Source organism: Monodelphis domestica, chromosome 8, assembly GCF_027887165.1.
Source record: "Monodelphis domestica isolate mMonDom1 chromosome 8, mMonDom1.pri, whole genome shotgun sequence".
NCBI classification, from domain to species: domain Eukaryota; kingdom Metazoa; phylum Chordata; class Mammalia; order Didelphimorphia; family Didelphidae; genus Monodelphis; species Monodelphis domestica.
The window spans coordinates 185301228-185319337 of record NC_077234.1 but is presented as its reverse complement, the minus strand read 5'-3'; the positions used below and the strand labels follow the sequence as shown (position 1 = coordinate 185319337).

The following is an 18110-nucleotide window of genomic DNA, read 5'->3' as shown; positions in this document are numbered from 1 at the left end:
TTTCCTCAATCCCTCTTAATTCTAATGCCTTCCTTCTATTACTTATTTCCTATTTGTCTTGTCTCTAGCTTGTCTCTCTCAAGACTTGAGCTTCCTAAGGACAGGGCCTATTTTTTAAACTTCTTTTTATATCTCTGGTATTTAGCACATAATAGGCATTTTATAAATGCTTATTGATTGATAATTAAGGAAACCAAAATAGACAGAGGTTAAATGATTTACCCAGGGTCACTTAGCCAACAAGGCTGGATTTCTGACCCCAGTTCTCTCCCTATTCATTGTGCTATTTAGCTTCCTCTTAGTTCTTGGGATATTGAAAACTACCTGATTGCATTCTTTCTCTTATCCTGTCCATTGCTACAGTTCACAGAAAGATTAGTAGATGCTCTTTAGTGACCCCCACTTTCCCATGAGAATTCATGGATAAAACTCACCCATTGTGATCTCAACTTTATGGATTTAGTGGTAATCACACAATTAACACAAACATTTAGCCAGACGATGGGGTCTCAAACTATTCTGGTTTGTGGTTATGCCATCAAGTGCCAGACGCATCCTAAGGATCCTCAAGTCATCATTCCTAAGCAGGACAAAGGTCATGCTTTTTTGCATCTTATTTTAGTAGGATCACAGAAGCTGGTTTTAACAATAAGTCAAGCTATTCATTTTTAAGTATGCCTCATATACAAGATTTGTGATGACTTCAAGAAATATGATCAATGACAACTAATTCTTATGCTGCTACTAAATGGCCTCCTTATCTGAAGGTTAGTTATTTTGCCACTTGAATCAAGCAGCATAAAAGGATCCTTTTAATTCATGATGTGAAAATAATCGTGTAAGTAATACCAATTTAGGAGACGGAATTAATCACTGTCTTGCCTTCCAAATGGATAACCTGTATCCTCCTATTTTAATGAAGTATTTTGTTAAGTGTTAACTTTACTTATTCCTCCTCTACTGAAAGAGTGCATTCTATTTTTACATCTCTAAAATCTGATGCCTTGAATCAAAACCCTGATAGCCATACCCTAGTTCTGACTCTCTCGGTGACTGTGTTCATATTTCTTGGTGACAGTCTAACTGTAATAAAGGGAAATATAGCTTCCCTGTGTCTTCTTATGCATCCTCTATTGTCTTGCCTTACAGAGTGTGTGGCAAGCCTTCTCTGGTTGCCTTATTTCCTAAAGTTATTTTACTCCACAGTTCTCTGTTCATCCATACAGCAGAGCTGTGGAAATGTGGTACAATGCAACATAACATAGTATAATGTAACAATATGTAAGTATATAAATGTAACAACATATAAACATATAATAAATATGTTACATATAAACTATAAAAGGTGTTTATTCATTGTCAGTCTAGCTTTGCAAGTACTCCTAGAGAGTCCACCTATAATTGGGCAGTTGTAGTTTGTGAATACAAGCCTTTCTTCTGACACATACGCACACACACACAATAATGCGATTGGATTTATTGCTAAGAAGGGTTTCAAATGGTAAGTACTTTATTCCAGTTACAGTAGATACTAAAGACATCTTATGAGTAACCATTGGTGTAGGAGAGGATTAGTGTCAACTAACTGAAAAGGAAGAATTGGGATTTATGTGTGTATTCAGCCAGTCGATATATTTGGAGACCCTTGTATAAATCCCATAGTGCCCCACTGATGCGCAACCTTCCCCCCAGCTGACAATCCCAGTTAGATACCAAGTGCCCTTGTACTTGGTGGCGTGGGGTCCTCCACTGTCCCCCTTGCAGGAATCCTTGGTCCCATCCAGGAAGCCTGCACAGAACATGTTCTCAGTAATGGCAGGTGTTTGGGGCGTCCTCTTCATTTGCTCGAGGCAGTCTTGGGTCTTTAGCCGGGGCACCTTAATCATCATGAGCTCTAAAGATGTGACCCCCCTGTCCAGGAGCTGGCCCCAGCCAGTCACTGAGGAAAACCTGATATAAGCCAGATGGTTCTCAGAGAATGCCTTCTCAGGCAAGCACAGGGGCACCACATAGTCTGTGAAGTTTACGGGCTTTTGCAGACGGACCAGGGCGATGTCATGGTTGATTTTCAGCCTAACGTACTGCTTGTGAATGATGATATCAGCAACGTTTCTCTTCTGTTCCGTTCCTTCGTCTTTGTCTATTTTGTGCTCACCTGGGAGGGAATAAAGTGACCTCTGTAGCATCCTCATGAGCTTCTCTACCTAAAGGTCTGTATTTCTATAGGTTGATACATTCCTTACTGCATGGCCTTTAAGACAATGCTTGATTTGGAAAGGATTCATCCCAAGAACAGTAGAGTAATTTGTATATTCTCTTCTGGAAAAGATGGTCATAGACATCTTTCTCTGAATTAAATTCATCAAATTCCCCTCCTTCCCAAATTATGTTGTATTTGCTTCCAGAACAAAGTAAGCATTTAAAAAAATGTTTGAATTGAATTTCTTTTTGCATAGAATGACTTATTATTAAATGTTTAGTTAAAGTAAAATTAATAAATCATATTAGTTTAAATTTCAAATTAAATTAAATTTAAATTTTGCACATAATTACATAGACTCGGAGGCAGTGTGGTGAACTGGAGAGAAAATCACCTGGAGCTAGGAGGTTTGTTGTTGTTGAGTCAGTTATTCGTGTCAGACTCTTCCTGAACCTATTTTGGGTTTTCTTGGCAAAGATACTGGAGTGGTTTCCCATTTCCTTCTCCAGCTCATTTTACAGATTAGGAAACTGAGGCAAACAGAGTTAAGTGATTTGCCTAGGATCACGAGCGAATAAGTGTTGTGGAAGAGAAAATTTACAAGGCATGCAGCAAGACAAGAAGCTGGAGATGGGTCAGCTATCAGTCAAATGAAGATTCCATTTGGAATGTGCCTGGGAAACAGTTGGAGGCAAGAGCCAACTGTTTGAGTGGATTTAAGGCTTTTGGTTTGCTGGCTGAGGTGAAGGAAGAAGCTAGTGTTATCTTTGGGACTTGGTATAATCAAGTTGGAGGTGGCTTGGCTGATTTGAAGGCAGAAGAAGGACAATTGTCCTTATATATTTCTCTGACTGGATCTGTTTCATGCTAGTGACTGAATTGCCATTTCTCTCAATATCCTCCAACCTAACATTCACTGTAGAGAATAGGGATATCCCAACCCTCTTACCTTATCCTCCACCCTTGATCTGTCTCCCCCAAATAAATTCCTTGTTTGACAAAGAAGATTAAGAGCTATTTCACTGAAACCTCACAGCTTATACTGAGTGACTTGAGGGAGATTGAAAAGGGGGGGAGGGGAGGCTGAAAGGCTTCTGAGAAGAGGGAGGAGGTTAGGCAAAAAGAAGATAACTACCTGATCCATTAGTTATCTAGTATCCATCAAATATACACCCTCAAAATATTATCTATTACAGTGTCTAAGGCCAGATTTGAATAAGATGAGACTTCCTGACTTCAGGGCCAGCACTCTAGCCACTGTGCCACCTTGTTGTCAGCCTGGCCAGGAAAACATAGATTCAAGCCATGCCTCAGATACATATTGACTATGTGACTCTGGGCAAGTCACTGAACATCTCAGTTTTGTAGGTAGCTCTCAAGGCTATAACTTTGCAGAGATAGTGCCAACCTAAACCAGGAGTTCCTCACCATGAGTAACCTAAATCAATGAAATGACAAGTCTGCTCCCTATCTACCTGTCCCTGTATATGAAAATATGTATCTACACAGTAGAATCTTTTCTGTCTGTCTAACTGTAGTCTAGGACTGTTTTTGTCCAGTTATGGTCATCCCAAAGCTCAGAGAGGGATTTTGATGCACTTTTGAAAAAAACAACAACATTAAATTTTACTTTTTTTCAGCCCTAGATAGTCTCCTTCTCCACCCATTGAGAAGGCAAGAAATAGAAAACCCTGTTTGGATCACTCTTTACATGTGAAGTAGACAATTTGGTCTTCAAGTTTTTCTGTATACCCTCTTTGCCTTCTCTTCTCTGTACTTTAATTGTTAAGCTATCCACAGGAAAGGGAAGCTAGATGGAACAGTGAATATTGTGCCAGACCTGAAGTTAGGAAGACTCATCTTCCCAAGTTCAAATCTGGCCTCAGATACTTCATAGCTGTGTAACCCTGGGTAAGTCACATCACTCTGTTCACCTCAGTTTCCTTATACGTAAAATGAACTGGAAAAGAAAATGGGAGACCACTCTTGTATAGTTGTTGAGAAAACCCCAAGAGGGCAGCTAGTTAGGCCTTAGAGATAGAAGTTCCTGGGTTCAAATGTGGCCTCAGACACTTTTGAGCTGTGTGACCCTGGGCAAGTCAATTAACCCCATTGCCTAATCTTTACCACTCTTCTGCCTTAGAACCAATATGAAGTGTTGATTCTAAGACAGAAGAAATTCTAAGAAATAAAAATTCTAAGAAATAAAATCATTGCTATAGCATTGGGAATATGGAAATATGCATTTCATAAAAAAAACTGGTATAACCTATAAAGGACCACTTAGTCCCTCTGGGAAGGTGAGTAGGGAAGGAGGGAGAGACTCTGAATCACAAAATGTCAGAAAACAATGGTATAAAATTGTTTCCACACGTAATTAGAAAAAAAGAAAAGAAATGGAAAAAGAAAAGAAAATCATTGACTTGGGGCAGCTGGGTAGCAAAGTGGATAGAAAGTCAGGCTGGAATCAGGGTTCAAATGTGGCCTCAGATACTTACTAGCTTTGTGAACCTGGGCAAATCCTTTATCTCTAACTGCCTAACCAATGCCACTCTTAGAATTAATATTAAGATTGAAGGTAAGGGTTTAGAAAAAGAAAGGAAAGAAGGAAGGAAAAAAGAAAAAGAGAAAGGAAGGAAGGAAGGAAAGAAAGAAAGGAAGGAAGAAAGAATCAGTTGCCCAGTCAAGGAAATCAGTTCTAGAACTAAAACTACTTCAACTTCTGCCCTTAAAGGAGTCTTCCTTGCATCTGCCCTTTTCCCCAACTACCTCTGACATAACCCTGGCATGATGGATGTCTCCAGAGAAGCTCGTTTTTGCCACTGGTGTAAGGTCTGTTGGGACTTAGCCCTCCTAGCGACAAGGCTGTCGCTAAACTCTGGCTAAACTCAACTGCAACTCTTGGCTAATAGGGCTGTGAGGGTGTTGCTTCTAATATATTCTCTCTTGTATCCCTTGCATACATTCCCCCTATTCATTATGAAACTCCTTGAGAACAGAAATTGTAATTGAAATAGAAATTGTGTTGGATCTCTCTTTGTATCCCTGCTGTCTTGCACATAATTGACACTTAAATTTTTGTTGAATTCAGAATACAGACCTTGTGTAAGCACGTGGCAAGTAGGGATTGTGTCATTCTTGGCGCATAGTTGGGTAGATAACAAATGCTGGTTGATTTTTTTGGATGAAGAGAGTAGGGGATGAGTAGAGAGACCAAACTGTCTCTCTCCCTTGTTCTCTCAACAGAGGAGAGCTACAAAGCAAAGAATAAGAGTTCTAATTTGGGAAAGCTATGGATCTTTCTTGGCTAAGTGGGTAGAGAACCTAAAACCCAGAGTAGGAATTGGAGGTATGATTTCTAGGCCTTAGAGGGACCAATTCTGTCCCCTCCCCACCTCAGGAAACCACAGGGAGCTAATAAAGACCACAAATTCCTTCTGCAACTCAATCCAGAGTCAGCCCACTCTCCTCTCACCCTGTTTGTTTTAGTCCTGAGCTGCTAGATGGGGCTAATGTGAAAGAGACTACTGGTCCTTTAAGTCGTAGAAGTTCCAGTGGGGACTAATATAGCCAAAATATCTGCGTTATAAATTTCCAGGCAGCTTCAGAGCAGTATTGAAACAACTAGACCCTCTGGCTTTTCTATAACACTCCTTTGCTTGCTGTTCTCTGACTTCCTGACTGTATTCTGGCCTGAAATCCCTGGATCTGATACCTTGGGCCTCTTGGTTCTGATCCTATTGCTTGAACTTCAGTCCACTTAGCACTGAATGTCCTTTGCCACTGAGGAAACTTGATCACTTCCTAGAGGTGTTGAGCAAAGATCTGGTTCTGGAATTTTATAGAACATTGAGGGGAAATCCTACATAAATTCTAGGCTATTATTACTCATCTTCTACTTTGCTAAAGGGATGCTGTGATGGATACGATTATGCTGGGAAAATTAAAGCTATTATTGCTGATAACCTTAACCATATCAATTCCACTTTTGCTTCCATCTCTCTAGTACCTCATGAAGCCTGCATGGGACGGACCATTCTACTTCCCAATCCATATGCTATAAGACAAATGCTGTTATAATGATTTTCGCTAAGCAAACTACAAATTAGTTGTAAGTTAAGAATTTAAATAATTAAAGATCAAAGAAAATGATGGAAATACCTACCAAGTACCACTGTTACGCTATTCTGAAAACCATGGGATAGTTTATCAAAGCAGTGAGCTGCAGAGACGACCCAGGTGTCAGTAAGAAGAGTGCCACCACATAACAATTCATTTTTCAGTAATATCAGAGCCTGCTCAAAGACAAAAAAAAGTTTCTTGAAAAGTTGAATTATTTTTCTTTGTATGGGACCCTCTAGATTGTTCTTTAAGTTTATTAGTTTTTTTGGTCCCTCTATTTAAAATATTATTTATTTAGAATATTTTTCTATGGTTCGATGATTTATTATTTTCCCCACTCCTCCTCCTTCCCTCTCCCAGAGCACACAAGCAATTCCACTAGGTTATACATGTATCATTGTTCAATACCTATTTCCATGTTATTACTATTTGCAATAGAGTGATCATTTAATGCCAAAACCCTAATCATATGCCCATCGAACCATGTGATCAATCATATATTTTCTTCTGTGTTTCTGCTCCCACAGTTCTTCCTCTGAATGTGAATAGCTTCTTTCTCATAAGTCCCTCAGAATTGTCTTGGATCATTGCATTGCTATCAGTTTTCTTAAAATGGAAAGATTAGGACTTAATTGTTGGGCCTCTCCCTGAATCTCTATTTTGGTCCAGATTCTATGCCACATGCCTTAATTTGGCATTAGCCTTGCCACCAGAAGCAGTTTTTCAGAATTAAAGAATGGTCTTCTAGAAATACATGTTGTCATTAAAGAATGAAATCAGATAATGAAAGAAAGGAAGCCCAGGATGGCTGGCGAGCCATGAATAGGTTTCATTTCTTTCTTTCTTTTTTTTAATTTTAGTTCACCTTCCATCTTCGAATCAATACTAAGTATTGGTTCCAAGGCAGAAGAGGTGATAAGGGCTAGGCAATTGAAGTCAAGTGATTTGTCTGGAATGACAGGCCTGAGACCAGATTTGAACCTAAGCACCTCCTGTCTTTAGGCCCAACTCTCTATCCACTGAGCTATTCTTGCTGCTCAGATAGCCTTCATTTTAAGTGAGATGGAGGATCGTGTCAGATACAACTTTGGATATGTGAGTAAAAGACTTCAACAGAAAGTAAGATTGAGAGATGAGAGTGATATTTTCAGCAGTAGGGACAGTGGAGCCAAATAAGAGCTTTAGATCTACAAAATGACTTGACACGCTTGAAAATTGGTAAAAAAATCCAGAGGATTGGTCCTGAAATGAATTTTCTTTGGATTTAGTAGTAACAATTCTTTCACAAAGTTTTTTACAAGTGAGGATGACATAGACATAAGGGTCTATTCTGATGAAGAATATAGACAAAGGTGAAAAGAAATGTTTTGCCCATGCTGCAATCTTATAGTCTGTTGGAAAGAACACTGGATTGGGAATCAGAGGAGATAGATTTAGCTCTGACTTGCATGAGCTTGGGCAGGGACTTATCTGAAAAACAAAGGTGTTGGATTAAATGATCTCTAAAGTTTCTTCTAGCTCTAAATCTATGGACCTGTGACATATACATTCAAGACAAAGGGAAGCATTAAGGATAATGCAAGAAGTCTTTAGCTGGGGCTGAGTCAAAGGTTGCCTTGATGTAAACAAATCTAACCAGGAGCAATCTTTTCTAAGGTTCATTTCAAACTGTGAGATATGATGGTGGTGTAGTGATGTTCTGCTCAACTGGAATGAAGAATTGCATTAAGATGAAAAAAATATAGTTCTTTGAATATAACTCAGTTTTCTTGTTACTATTGAGACTTGATCAAAAGAGTCTCCTTGAGGGCTACCTACATAGAAGACCCACTTTCTGTCCATCAAGGGAAAGATTGAATAAAGGCAAGTTCACAATTAGTATGAATGCCACAAATGCAGGAATTAGAAGGAATTTGGTAAATTGCAGTAAAAAAAAATTTAGTTGATTATTCCCCACTCCCTCCCCCCCTTTTTTTTAGGAAAAAAGAGAAATGGAAAACCCATAGTGATTGTTTTGCAATACCCCGATGTGTCTCAGCTCTGGTTTGCCATATTCCAGAGAATTTCCTTGTTTTCAGGGAGTTGCATTAAACCCTCAAATTCTTCTTAATTTTAATCAACTTCATCTTCAACACACAAATCTTTGCCATCCAGAACTTTTTGGAAGGGTATCAACAATGAATGAAAACTACTAGCTCAGAGTTTAAATATCGGATTGAATATCTGTTAATCAACAAGCATTTGTTGAGGTCCTACTGTGTGCTGGGCTTTGCATTATGTTCAATTCTAAGGTCATTCTTGCCTGAAAAGTAGACCAAAGGAAATACCAATTGGCTGTAGGAGCCATTTTTCTAAAGGACTAGATTAGGAAGAAAAACAATATGATACTAACGATGATAGCATTTAGTTAGCACTTTAAGATTTTCACCATGAATCTATCTGCCAAGACAAACACAGGAATTATATGAATACAACTACAAAATACTTTCCACACAATTAAAACTAGATCTAAATAGTTGGAATATCATTAATTGCTCATGGGTAGGATGAGCTAATATAATAAAAATGAAAATTCTGCCCAAATGAATCTACTTATTCAATGTCATAGCTATCAAACTACCAAAAAAACTTTTTTTATAGAATTAGAAAAAAATATAACAAAGTTCATCTGGAAGAACAAAAGATCAAGAATATCAAGGGAAATAATGAAAAAAAATGTGAAGGATGGGAGCCTAGGAGTACCAGATCTTAAACTGTACTATAAAGCAGTGGTCAAAAAAACAATATGATACTGGCTAAGAGACAGAAAGGTGGATCAATGGAATAGATTCGGGGTAAATGACCACAGTAATTTAGTGTTTGATAAATTCAAAGATTTCAGCTTTTGGGACAAGAACTCACTATTTGACAAAAACTGCTCAGAAAATTGGAAAACAGTATGGAAAAAATTAGGCTTAGATCAACATCTTATGCCCTATACCAAGGTAAATTCAAAATGGGTAAATGACTTAATTATAAAGAATGAAATTATAAATAAAGTAGGTGAACATAGAATAGGGTAACTGTCAGATGTGTGGGAGTGGAAGGAATTTAAGGCCAAACAAGAGATAGAGAACATTACAAAATGTAAAAATGAATGATTTTGATTATATCAAATTAAAAAGATTTTGTACAAACAAAACCATTGCAACAAAAATTAGAAGGAAAGCAACAAACTGGGAAAAAATCTTATAACAAAACTCTCTGACAAAGGTTTAATTTCTCAAGTATATAAGGAACTAAGTCAAATTTACAAAAAACCAAGCCATTCCCCAATCAACAAATGGTCAAGGGACATGAATAGGTAGTTTTTAACATGAAGAAATCAAAACTAAAAATAAGCACATGAAAAAGTGTTTTAAATCTCTCCTGATTAGAGAAATGCAAATTAAAACAACATTGAGGTACCACCTCATACCTAGCAGTCTGGCCAATATGGCAGCAAAGTGCTAAATGTTGGAGGGGATATGGCAAAATTGGGACACTAATATACTGCTAGTGGAGTTGTGAATTGGTCCAACCTTTCTGGAAGACAATTTGGCATTATGCCCAAAGGGCTTTAAAAGACTGCCTGCTCTTTGATCCAGCCATACCCCTGCTGGGTTTGTACTCCAAAGAAATAATAAAGAAAAAGATTTGTACAAAAATATTTATAGCCACACTCTCTGTGGTGGCAAAAAATTGGAAAACAAGTGGGTGTGCAATGATTGGGGAATGGCTGAACAAATTGTGGTATTTGATGGTGATGGAATACTACTGTGCTGAAAGGAATAATGAACTGGAGGAAATCCATGTGAACTGGGACAACCTCCAAGAATTGATGCAAAGCAAAAGGAGCAGAACCAGGAGAACATTTTACACAGAGATTGATACATTGTGGTACAATCAAATATAATGGACTTCTCTACTAGCAGCAATGCAATGATCCAGGACAATTGAGAGGAACTTATGAGAAAGAATGCTATTCTTATCCAGAGAAAGAACTGTGGGAGCAGAAAGGCAGAAGAAGAACATATCATGTGGCATATCATGTGGTTTGATGGGTATATTATTAGGGATTTTGACTTTAAATGATCACTCTATTGCAAATATGAATAACATGGAAATAGGTTTTAAATAATGATACACGTATAACTCAGTGGAATTGCTCATCATCTCAAGGAGGTGGGAGGAAAGAAAGGAGGGAAAGAACATGAATCATGTAACCAATGAAAAATATTCTAAATAAATAAATAAAAACAAACAAATAAAAGATTTGTACCATGCTTTATAAATATTTCATTTTATCCTCACAACCACCCTGGAAAATAGGTGCTGCTATTATTCCCTTTTTATATATGAAGAATCTGAGACAGTCTGAAGCTAAGGGACTTGTCTAGGGTCATACAACTAATAGGTATTTGAATTTAGACTAAAATCTTCTTAAAATCTTCTCCAGTTCTAGCATTTTTGCCACTATGAAACTTAGCCTCCTCTGTAATGGATGCTCAACTGAATCATATGCATTTAACTGAATAACTCTTCCCTAGACAAAAGATCTGACAAGAACACAGTGAACATTGCACATAAGAACATAGTAAACAAAGGTAGATGAGGGGGTAAGGATATAAAATGTAAAATTCCCAGTTTTATTGAAATGATGTAGGTAAATGTGTTTTGATTTATGTGTGAGGGTAGAAGAGATAGAGAATGATGGAGAAGAAAATTTATTCATTCTATATCAGAAAAAGGTTTACAATAATTTAGAGCATTTTTTCATATAGTTATATGTAATGTTGTTTTCTTCATCTAAAAACTATCTGTCAAGATGGCGGCTTAGAAGCAGCAGAAGTGCAGACCTCTGAAAACCCTTCCTTACCGATCACAAACTGAATGCTCCTAGGGTACTGAAACTTAAACCTAACTACAGGACAGAGCCAAGGAACCCTCCTGCTGGACTCAATCCAAAAGGTACACCCCTCCAAAAGCCAGAATCCAAGAACACTTGGGTTTAAGGAGAAGGCAGAAGGAAGGTCCCAGGATCCCTCCCCCCACACCTAGAGCACTAAGCCTCCAGCAGCAGCGGGAACCTCTGGGCAGGCAAAGGCGCTGGTCTGGAAGGAATACCTTGTGGGCAGAGCTGTGCTAGGCTCAGAGTGTCAAACACAGGCAGTGGGGAAGGAGCTGGAGAGGGAGGGAAGAGCAGGGGAGCCTAGTCAAAGTGGCTGAGACCCTCCATATTGCTCCAGCCTTCCAGGAGGTTTTGGCCTCAGGGCACATCCAGCCCAACCCAGCTGAACTTAATCCCATCAAAAGTCTTCAGAGGTCAGGGAAACCCAAACTCCAACACCTCTCCCTCACAGACTGCTGGACTTTAATTTAATCCAGTCAAAAGCCTCCAGAGGACAGGGAAGCTCAAATTCCAATACCCCTCCCCCACAGACTGCACAGAGAGATCTCCTGTCAAAGCTCCAAGAGGGGAGAATGACAGAAACCCCCAAAACCAAAAAAATGAGAGGAGCAAGAGCAGAGACAAATATGGGGAGCAAAGAAGGGGTAAATATGAGCAAACAACAGAAAAAGAAGAAATTACAATAGACAGCTTCTGTACAGGCAATGAGCAAAGAGCAAATGGAACAGAGGGGGAGAGATCAGCAAAAGATAAATCAGTAATCCCAGGAAATTGGATACAGGCTTTGGAAGAACTCAAAATTCAATTAAAAACACAATTAAGAGAGGCTGAAGACAATTGGGAAAAGAATTTAAAAACTAAGATAAGTCATCTGGAAACAGAAAATAATGTCTTGAAAGCCAAAATCAACCAACTTGAAAATGAGGTAAAGAGGATGAAAGATGATCTCCAAACAAAATCAGACCAGAAGGAGAAAGATCACCAAAAAGCCAGGGATGAAATCCAGTCTTTAAGAACCAGAATACAACAACTAGAATTAAGTGACCTCACAAGGCAGCAGGACACTATAAAACAAAACCAAAAGAATGAAAAAATTGAGGAAAATATGAAACATCTCATTCACAAAATATAAGATTTAGAAAGTCATTCGAGGAGAGACAATTTAAGAATCATTGGTCTACCAGAAGACCATGACAAAAAAAAAAAAGCCTGGATACAATAATACAGGAAATTATCCAAGAAAACTGCCCCAATATTCTAGAACAAGAGGGAAAAGTGGAGGTTGAAAGAATCCACAGATCACCTCCTGTACTTAATCCCCAACTGACAACACCCAGGAATGTTATAGCCAAATTCAAGAATTATCAGACCAAAGAAAAAATATTACAAGCTGCCAAGAAGAAGTCATTCAGATACCATGGAACCACAGTGAGGATAACACAGGATCTGGCTGCATCTACACTGAAGGACCAAAAAGCATGGAATATGATATTCCAGAAAGCAAGGAAACTAGGTCTACAACCAAGAATCAACTACCCAGCAAAACTGACTATATTCTTACAGGGGAAAGTATGGTCATTCAAGAAAATAGAATTCCAAGAATTTGTAAAGAAAAGACCAGACCTGAACAGAAAATTCAATGTCCAAGCACAGAACTCAAGAGAACCATCAACAGGTAATTAAAAAAGAGGGAAAAAAGAAAAATAAAACAAAACAACAACAAAACAAAACAACAAGAAAAAAAACTATTTTTAAAAAGAGATTCAAGTTAAAATGATATGTATCCCTATAAGAAAAGAGGTCATTGGTAACTCTTAAAAACTGTTGTTATCACCTGGGAAGCTAGAAGAATTACACTTAGAGGGAACAGTGACAAACTGTATAGGATGAAATAACAAGACATAAATAGGTATATAGTTATATTTATGCATAAATACATATACATGTGTTGTAATAAAGAGTAAACTGAGAGAAACTTATCACTGATTGAAATAGAGAAAGGTAAACTGAGGGGAACCTGTTTCTTCAGCAATGACTGTTGTTTTCTGGCTGGCTGTGGCTAGAGAGGGTTGCCTATAGGAACCTGAGACTGCTTAATGGTAATGGAGGTAGAACAGAAATGCTGGTACACTGAGGACTACTCTGGGGTTTGCTCTGGGGTTTGCCCTAGGGTTTGCTCTGGGGTTTGCCCATTGATCCCTATTGATTGCCGATGGATCAATCTATTTCCTAACCCCCTTCCTACCTCACCCCCTCCCTTAACCAACCTCTCCCTTTTGCCTCCCTCACCTCCCCAATCTTCTTGAAGCCTTTGGCTCCTTCTCTCCCTCCTGAGTTGAACTATAATGATACTCTAGTTGCTTTCTCAGTCAAGGGGTTTATTGACATAACAGGATGGGAAACTGAGGCAAGAGGGATGAGGATTTTCCTAGGCTATGGGGATAATTTAGAAAAGGTTTGAGTAAGTTTTCTAGCCACAAACTGTGACTCTGAGACAGGGAGATGGAGGACAATGGCTAATCTCTATCACGTGTGTATATATATACACACACACAACTAGAGCTAAAAAAGATGCTAATACTAAAAATGGGAAAAGAAACAAAAGGAGTAAATTTATATGTCACAAAGAAGCTCAGAGTGGAGGGGGGAGAACATCAATACACTGGAAGGGTAAAGAGGTCAGAGACAAGAAATACTTAACTCTTATGTGCATTGAAATTGACCCAAAGAGGGAAGAACAATCCAATCCATTGGGGCAGAGAATAGATTCGTGCCCTATAGAGGAGTAGAAGGGTAACAAATGGACTGGTGGGGAGGAAAGCAGTATAAAGGAGGGAGAGGGTGGGGGGGTAGTTTTAAAAAGACTGCAAAGAAAATAAGGGGGGTGAATAAGAAGGGAGGGGGTAGAAAGGGAAGTAAAATAAGGTTGGGAACTAGGGCGACTGATTAAAAATAAACATTGGTGTAGAAGGAAATAGTGAAAGAAGAAAAGGCTGGACTAGGAATAGAAATCAAAATGCTGGGAAATACACAGCTGGTAATCAGAACTCTGAATGTGAATGGAATGAACTCACCCATAAAACACAAGCGAATAGCAGAGTGGATTAGAATCCAAAACCCCACCATATGCTGTTTACAAGAAACACACATGAAGGTAGATACACATAGGGTGAAAGTAAGAGGATGGAGCCAAATCTATTGGGCATCAACTGATAAAAAGAAGGCAGGAATCACAATCATATCTGACAAAGCCAAAGTAAAAATAAATCTAGTTAAAAGAAAAAGGGAAGGTAATTACATCCTGATGGAAGGCAGTATAGACAATGAGGAAATATCAGTATTCACCATGTATGCACCAAATGGCATAGCATCCAAATTTCTAAAGGAGAAACTAGTGGAGCTCACGAATGAACTAGATAGAAAAACTATACTAGTGGAAGACCTGAACCTTCTTCTATCCGAACTAGATAAATCAAACCAAAAAGCTAAATAAGAAAGAGGTAAGAGGAGTGAATGAAATCCTAGAAAAATTAGAGTTGACTATGTGGAGAAAAATAAATAGGGACAAAAAGGAATACACCTTCTTTTCAGCAGCACATGGAACATTCACAAAAATTGACCATGTATCAGGGCATAAAAACATTGCAAACAAGTGTAAAAGAGCAGAAATAATAAATGCAACCTTCTCAGATCACAATGCAATGAAAATAGTAATTAGTAAGGGTACATGGAGAGGTAAATAAAAAATTAATTGGAAATGAAACAATACAATTCTCCAAAACTGGTTAGTCAAAGAACAAATCATGGAATCAATTAATAATTTCATTGAAGAAAATGACAATGATGAGACATCCTTTCAAAACCTATGGTTTGCAGCCAAAGCAATACTCAGGGGGAAATTTATATCCCTGAGTTCATATATTAACAAATTAGGGAGAGCAGAGGTCAATGAATTGGGCATGCAAATTAAAAAACTAGAAAGTAAACAAATTAAGAATCCTCAGATGAAGACTAAATTAGAGATCCTAAAACTCAAAGGAGAAATTAATAAAATTGAAAGTCAAAGAACTATTGATTTAATAAATAAGACTAGAAGCTGGTACTTTGAAAAAAACAAATAAAATAGACAAAGTACTAGTCAGTCTAATTTAAAAAGGAAAGAAGAAAACCAAATTGACTGTATCCAAGATGAAAAGGGAAACCTCATCTCTAATGAAGAGGAAATTAAGGCAATCATTAAAAACTATTATACCCAATTATATGGCAACAAATATGGCAAAATATATAAATTGCCTAGACTAACAGAGGAAGAAATAGTTTACCTAAACAGTCCCATATCAGAAAAAGAAATTGAACAAGCCATCAACTCCCTAAGAAAAATCCCCAGGTCCTGATAGATTCATAAATTAATTCTATCAAATACTCAAAGAACAACTAATCCCAATATTATACAAACTATTTGACAGAATAAGCAAAGGAGTTCTACCAAATTCATTTTATGACAGAAATATGGTACTGATCCCAAAACCAGACAGACCAAAAACAGAGAAAGAAAACTACAAACCAATTTCCTTAATGAATATAGATGCAAAAATCTTAGATAGAATACTAGCAAAAAGACTCCAGCAAGTGATCACAAGGGTTATTCACTATGACCAGGTAGGATTCATACCAGGAATGCAAGGATGGTTCAATACTAGGAAAACCATTCACATGATTAAAAATGATGAAAAATCACATGATTATCTCAATAGATGCAGAAAAAGCCTTTGATAAAATACAACACCCATTCCTATTGAAAACACTAGAAAGTATAGGAATAGAAGGGCCTTTCCTAAAAATAATAAAGAGTATATATCTAAAACCATCAGCAAACATCATCTGCAATGGGGATAAACTAGAAGCCTTCCCAATAAGATCAGGAGTGAAACAGGGATGCCCATTATCACCTCTACTATTTAACATTGTACTAGAAACACCAGCAGTAGAAATTAGAGAAGAAAAAGAAATTGAAGGTATTAAAATTGGCAATGAGGAGACCAAAAGGAGACTCTTTGTGGATGATATGATGGTCTACCTAAGGAATCCTAGAGAATCAACAAAAAACTAGTCGAAATAATCAACACCTTTAGCAAAGTCACAGGATACAAAATAAACCCACATAAGTCATCAGCATTTCTATATATCTCCAACCCATTTCAGCAGCAAGAATTAGAAAGAGAAATTCCATTTAAAATTACCCTGGACAATAGAAAATACTTAGGAATCTATCTGCCGAGACAAACACAGGAATTTTATGAACACAACTACAAAACACTCTCCACACAATTAAAACTAGATCTAAACAATTGGAGAAATATTGATTGCTCATGGGTGGGACGAGCTAACGTAATAAAAATGACCATCCTACTCAAACTTATCTATCTATTTAGTGCCATACCCATTGAACTACCAAAAAACGTTTTGACTGAATTAGAAAAAAAAAACATAACAAAGTTCATTTGGAAGAACAAAAGATCAAGGATATCGAGGGAAATCATGAAAAAAAAAATGCAAAGGAAGGAGGACTTGCAGTCCCAGATCTCAAACTATACTCTAAAGCAGTGGTCATCAAAACCATATGGTACTGTCTAAGAGACAGAAAGGAGGATCAATGGAATAGACTAGGCATAAATGACCTCAGTAAAACAGTCTATGATAAGCCCAAAGATCCCAGTTTTCGGGTCCAAAACTCACTATTTGATAGAAACTGCTGGGAAAATTGGAAGACAGTATAGGAGAAATTAGATTTGGATCAACACCTCACACCCTACACCAATATAAACTTAGAATGGGTGAATGACCTGAATATAAAGAAGGAAACGATAAGCAAATCAGATCTTTGGGAAAGGAAAGACTTTAAAACCAAGCATGAGCTAGAAAAATAATCACAAAATGTAAAATAAATAATTTTGTTTACATCAAATTAAAAAGTTTTTGTACAAAAAAAAGAATGCATCCAAAATTAGAAGGGAAGCAACAAATTGGGAAACAATCTTCATTACAAAAACCTCTGACAAAGCTGTAATTAGTCAAATTTATAAAGAGCTAAACCAATTGTACAAAAACTCAAGCTATTCTCCAATTGATAAATAGGTAAGGGACATGAATAGGCAATTTTCAGTTAAAGAAATCAAAATTATCAATAAGCACCTGAAAAAGTATTCTAAATCTCTAACAATCAGAGAAATGCAAATCAAAACAACTCTGAGGTATCACCTCACACCTAGCAGATTGTCTAACATGACAGCAAAAGAAAGTAATGAATGCTGGAGGGGGTGTGGCAAAGTTGGGACATTAATGCACTGCTGGTGGGGTTGTGAATTGATCCAACCATTCTGGAGGGCAATTTGGAACTATGCCCAACAGGCGATAAAAGACTGTCTACCCTTTGATCCAGCCATAGCACTGCTGGGTTTGTACCCCAAAGAGACAATAAGGAAAAAGACTTGTACAAGAACATTCATAGCTGCGCTCTTTGTGGTGACAAAACATTGGAAAATGAGGGGATGCCCTTCAATTGGGGAATGGCTGAACAAATTGTGGTATATGTTGGTGATGGAATACTATTGTGCTAAAAGGAATAATAAAGTGGAGGAATTCCATGGAGACTGGAACAACCTCCAGGAATTGATGCAGAGTGAGAGGAGCAGAAAAAGGAAAACATTGTACACTGAGACTGATACACTGTGGTACAATCGAAAGTAATGGACTTCTCCATTAGTGGCAATGCACTGATCCTGAACAACTTGGAGGGATCTACAAGAAAGAACACTACCCACATTCAGAGGAAACACTGTGGGAGTAAAAACAACTGCT

The 18110-nt window shown here is 37.7% G+C and overlaps 1 protein-coding gene across 1 annotated transcript in view; it reads right to left on the bottom strand.

Moving 5' to 3' along the window:
- Positions 1-1462: 1462 nt before the first annotated feature.
- F7 (coagulation factor VII) overlaps positions 1463-18110 on the bottom strand; it is a 29449-nt gene continuing 12801 nt past the window's right edge. Inside the window, exons 7-8 of the mRNA XM_001374240.4 lie at positions 6366-6495; positions 1463-2155 (exon numbers count right to left, since the gene is read on the bottom strand). Coding sequence (XP_001374277.3) covers positions 1578-2155; positions 6366-6495 — 708 coding nt within the window. The 3' untranslated portion in view covers positions 1463-1577. The remainder of the gene's footprint in view (positions 2156-6365; positions 6496-18110) is intronic.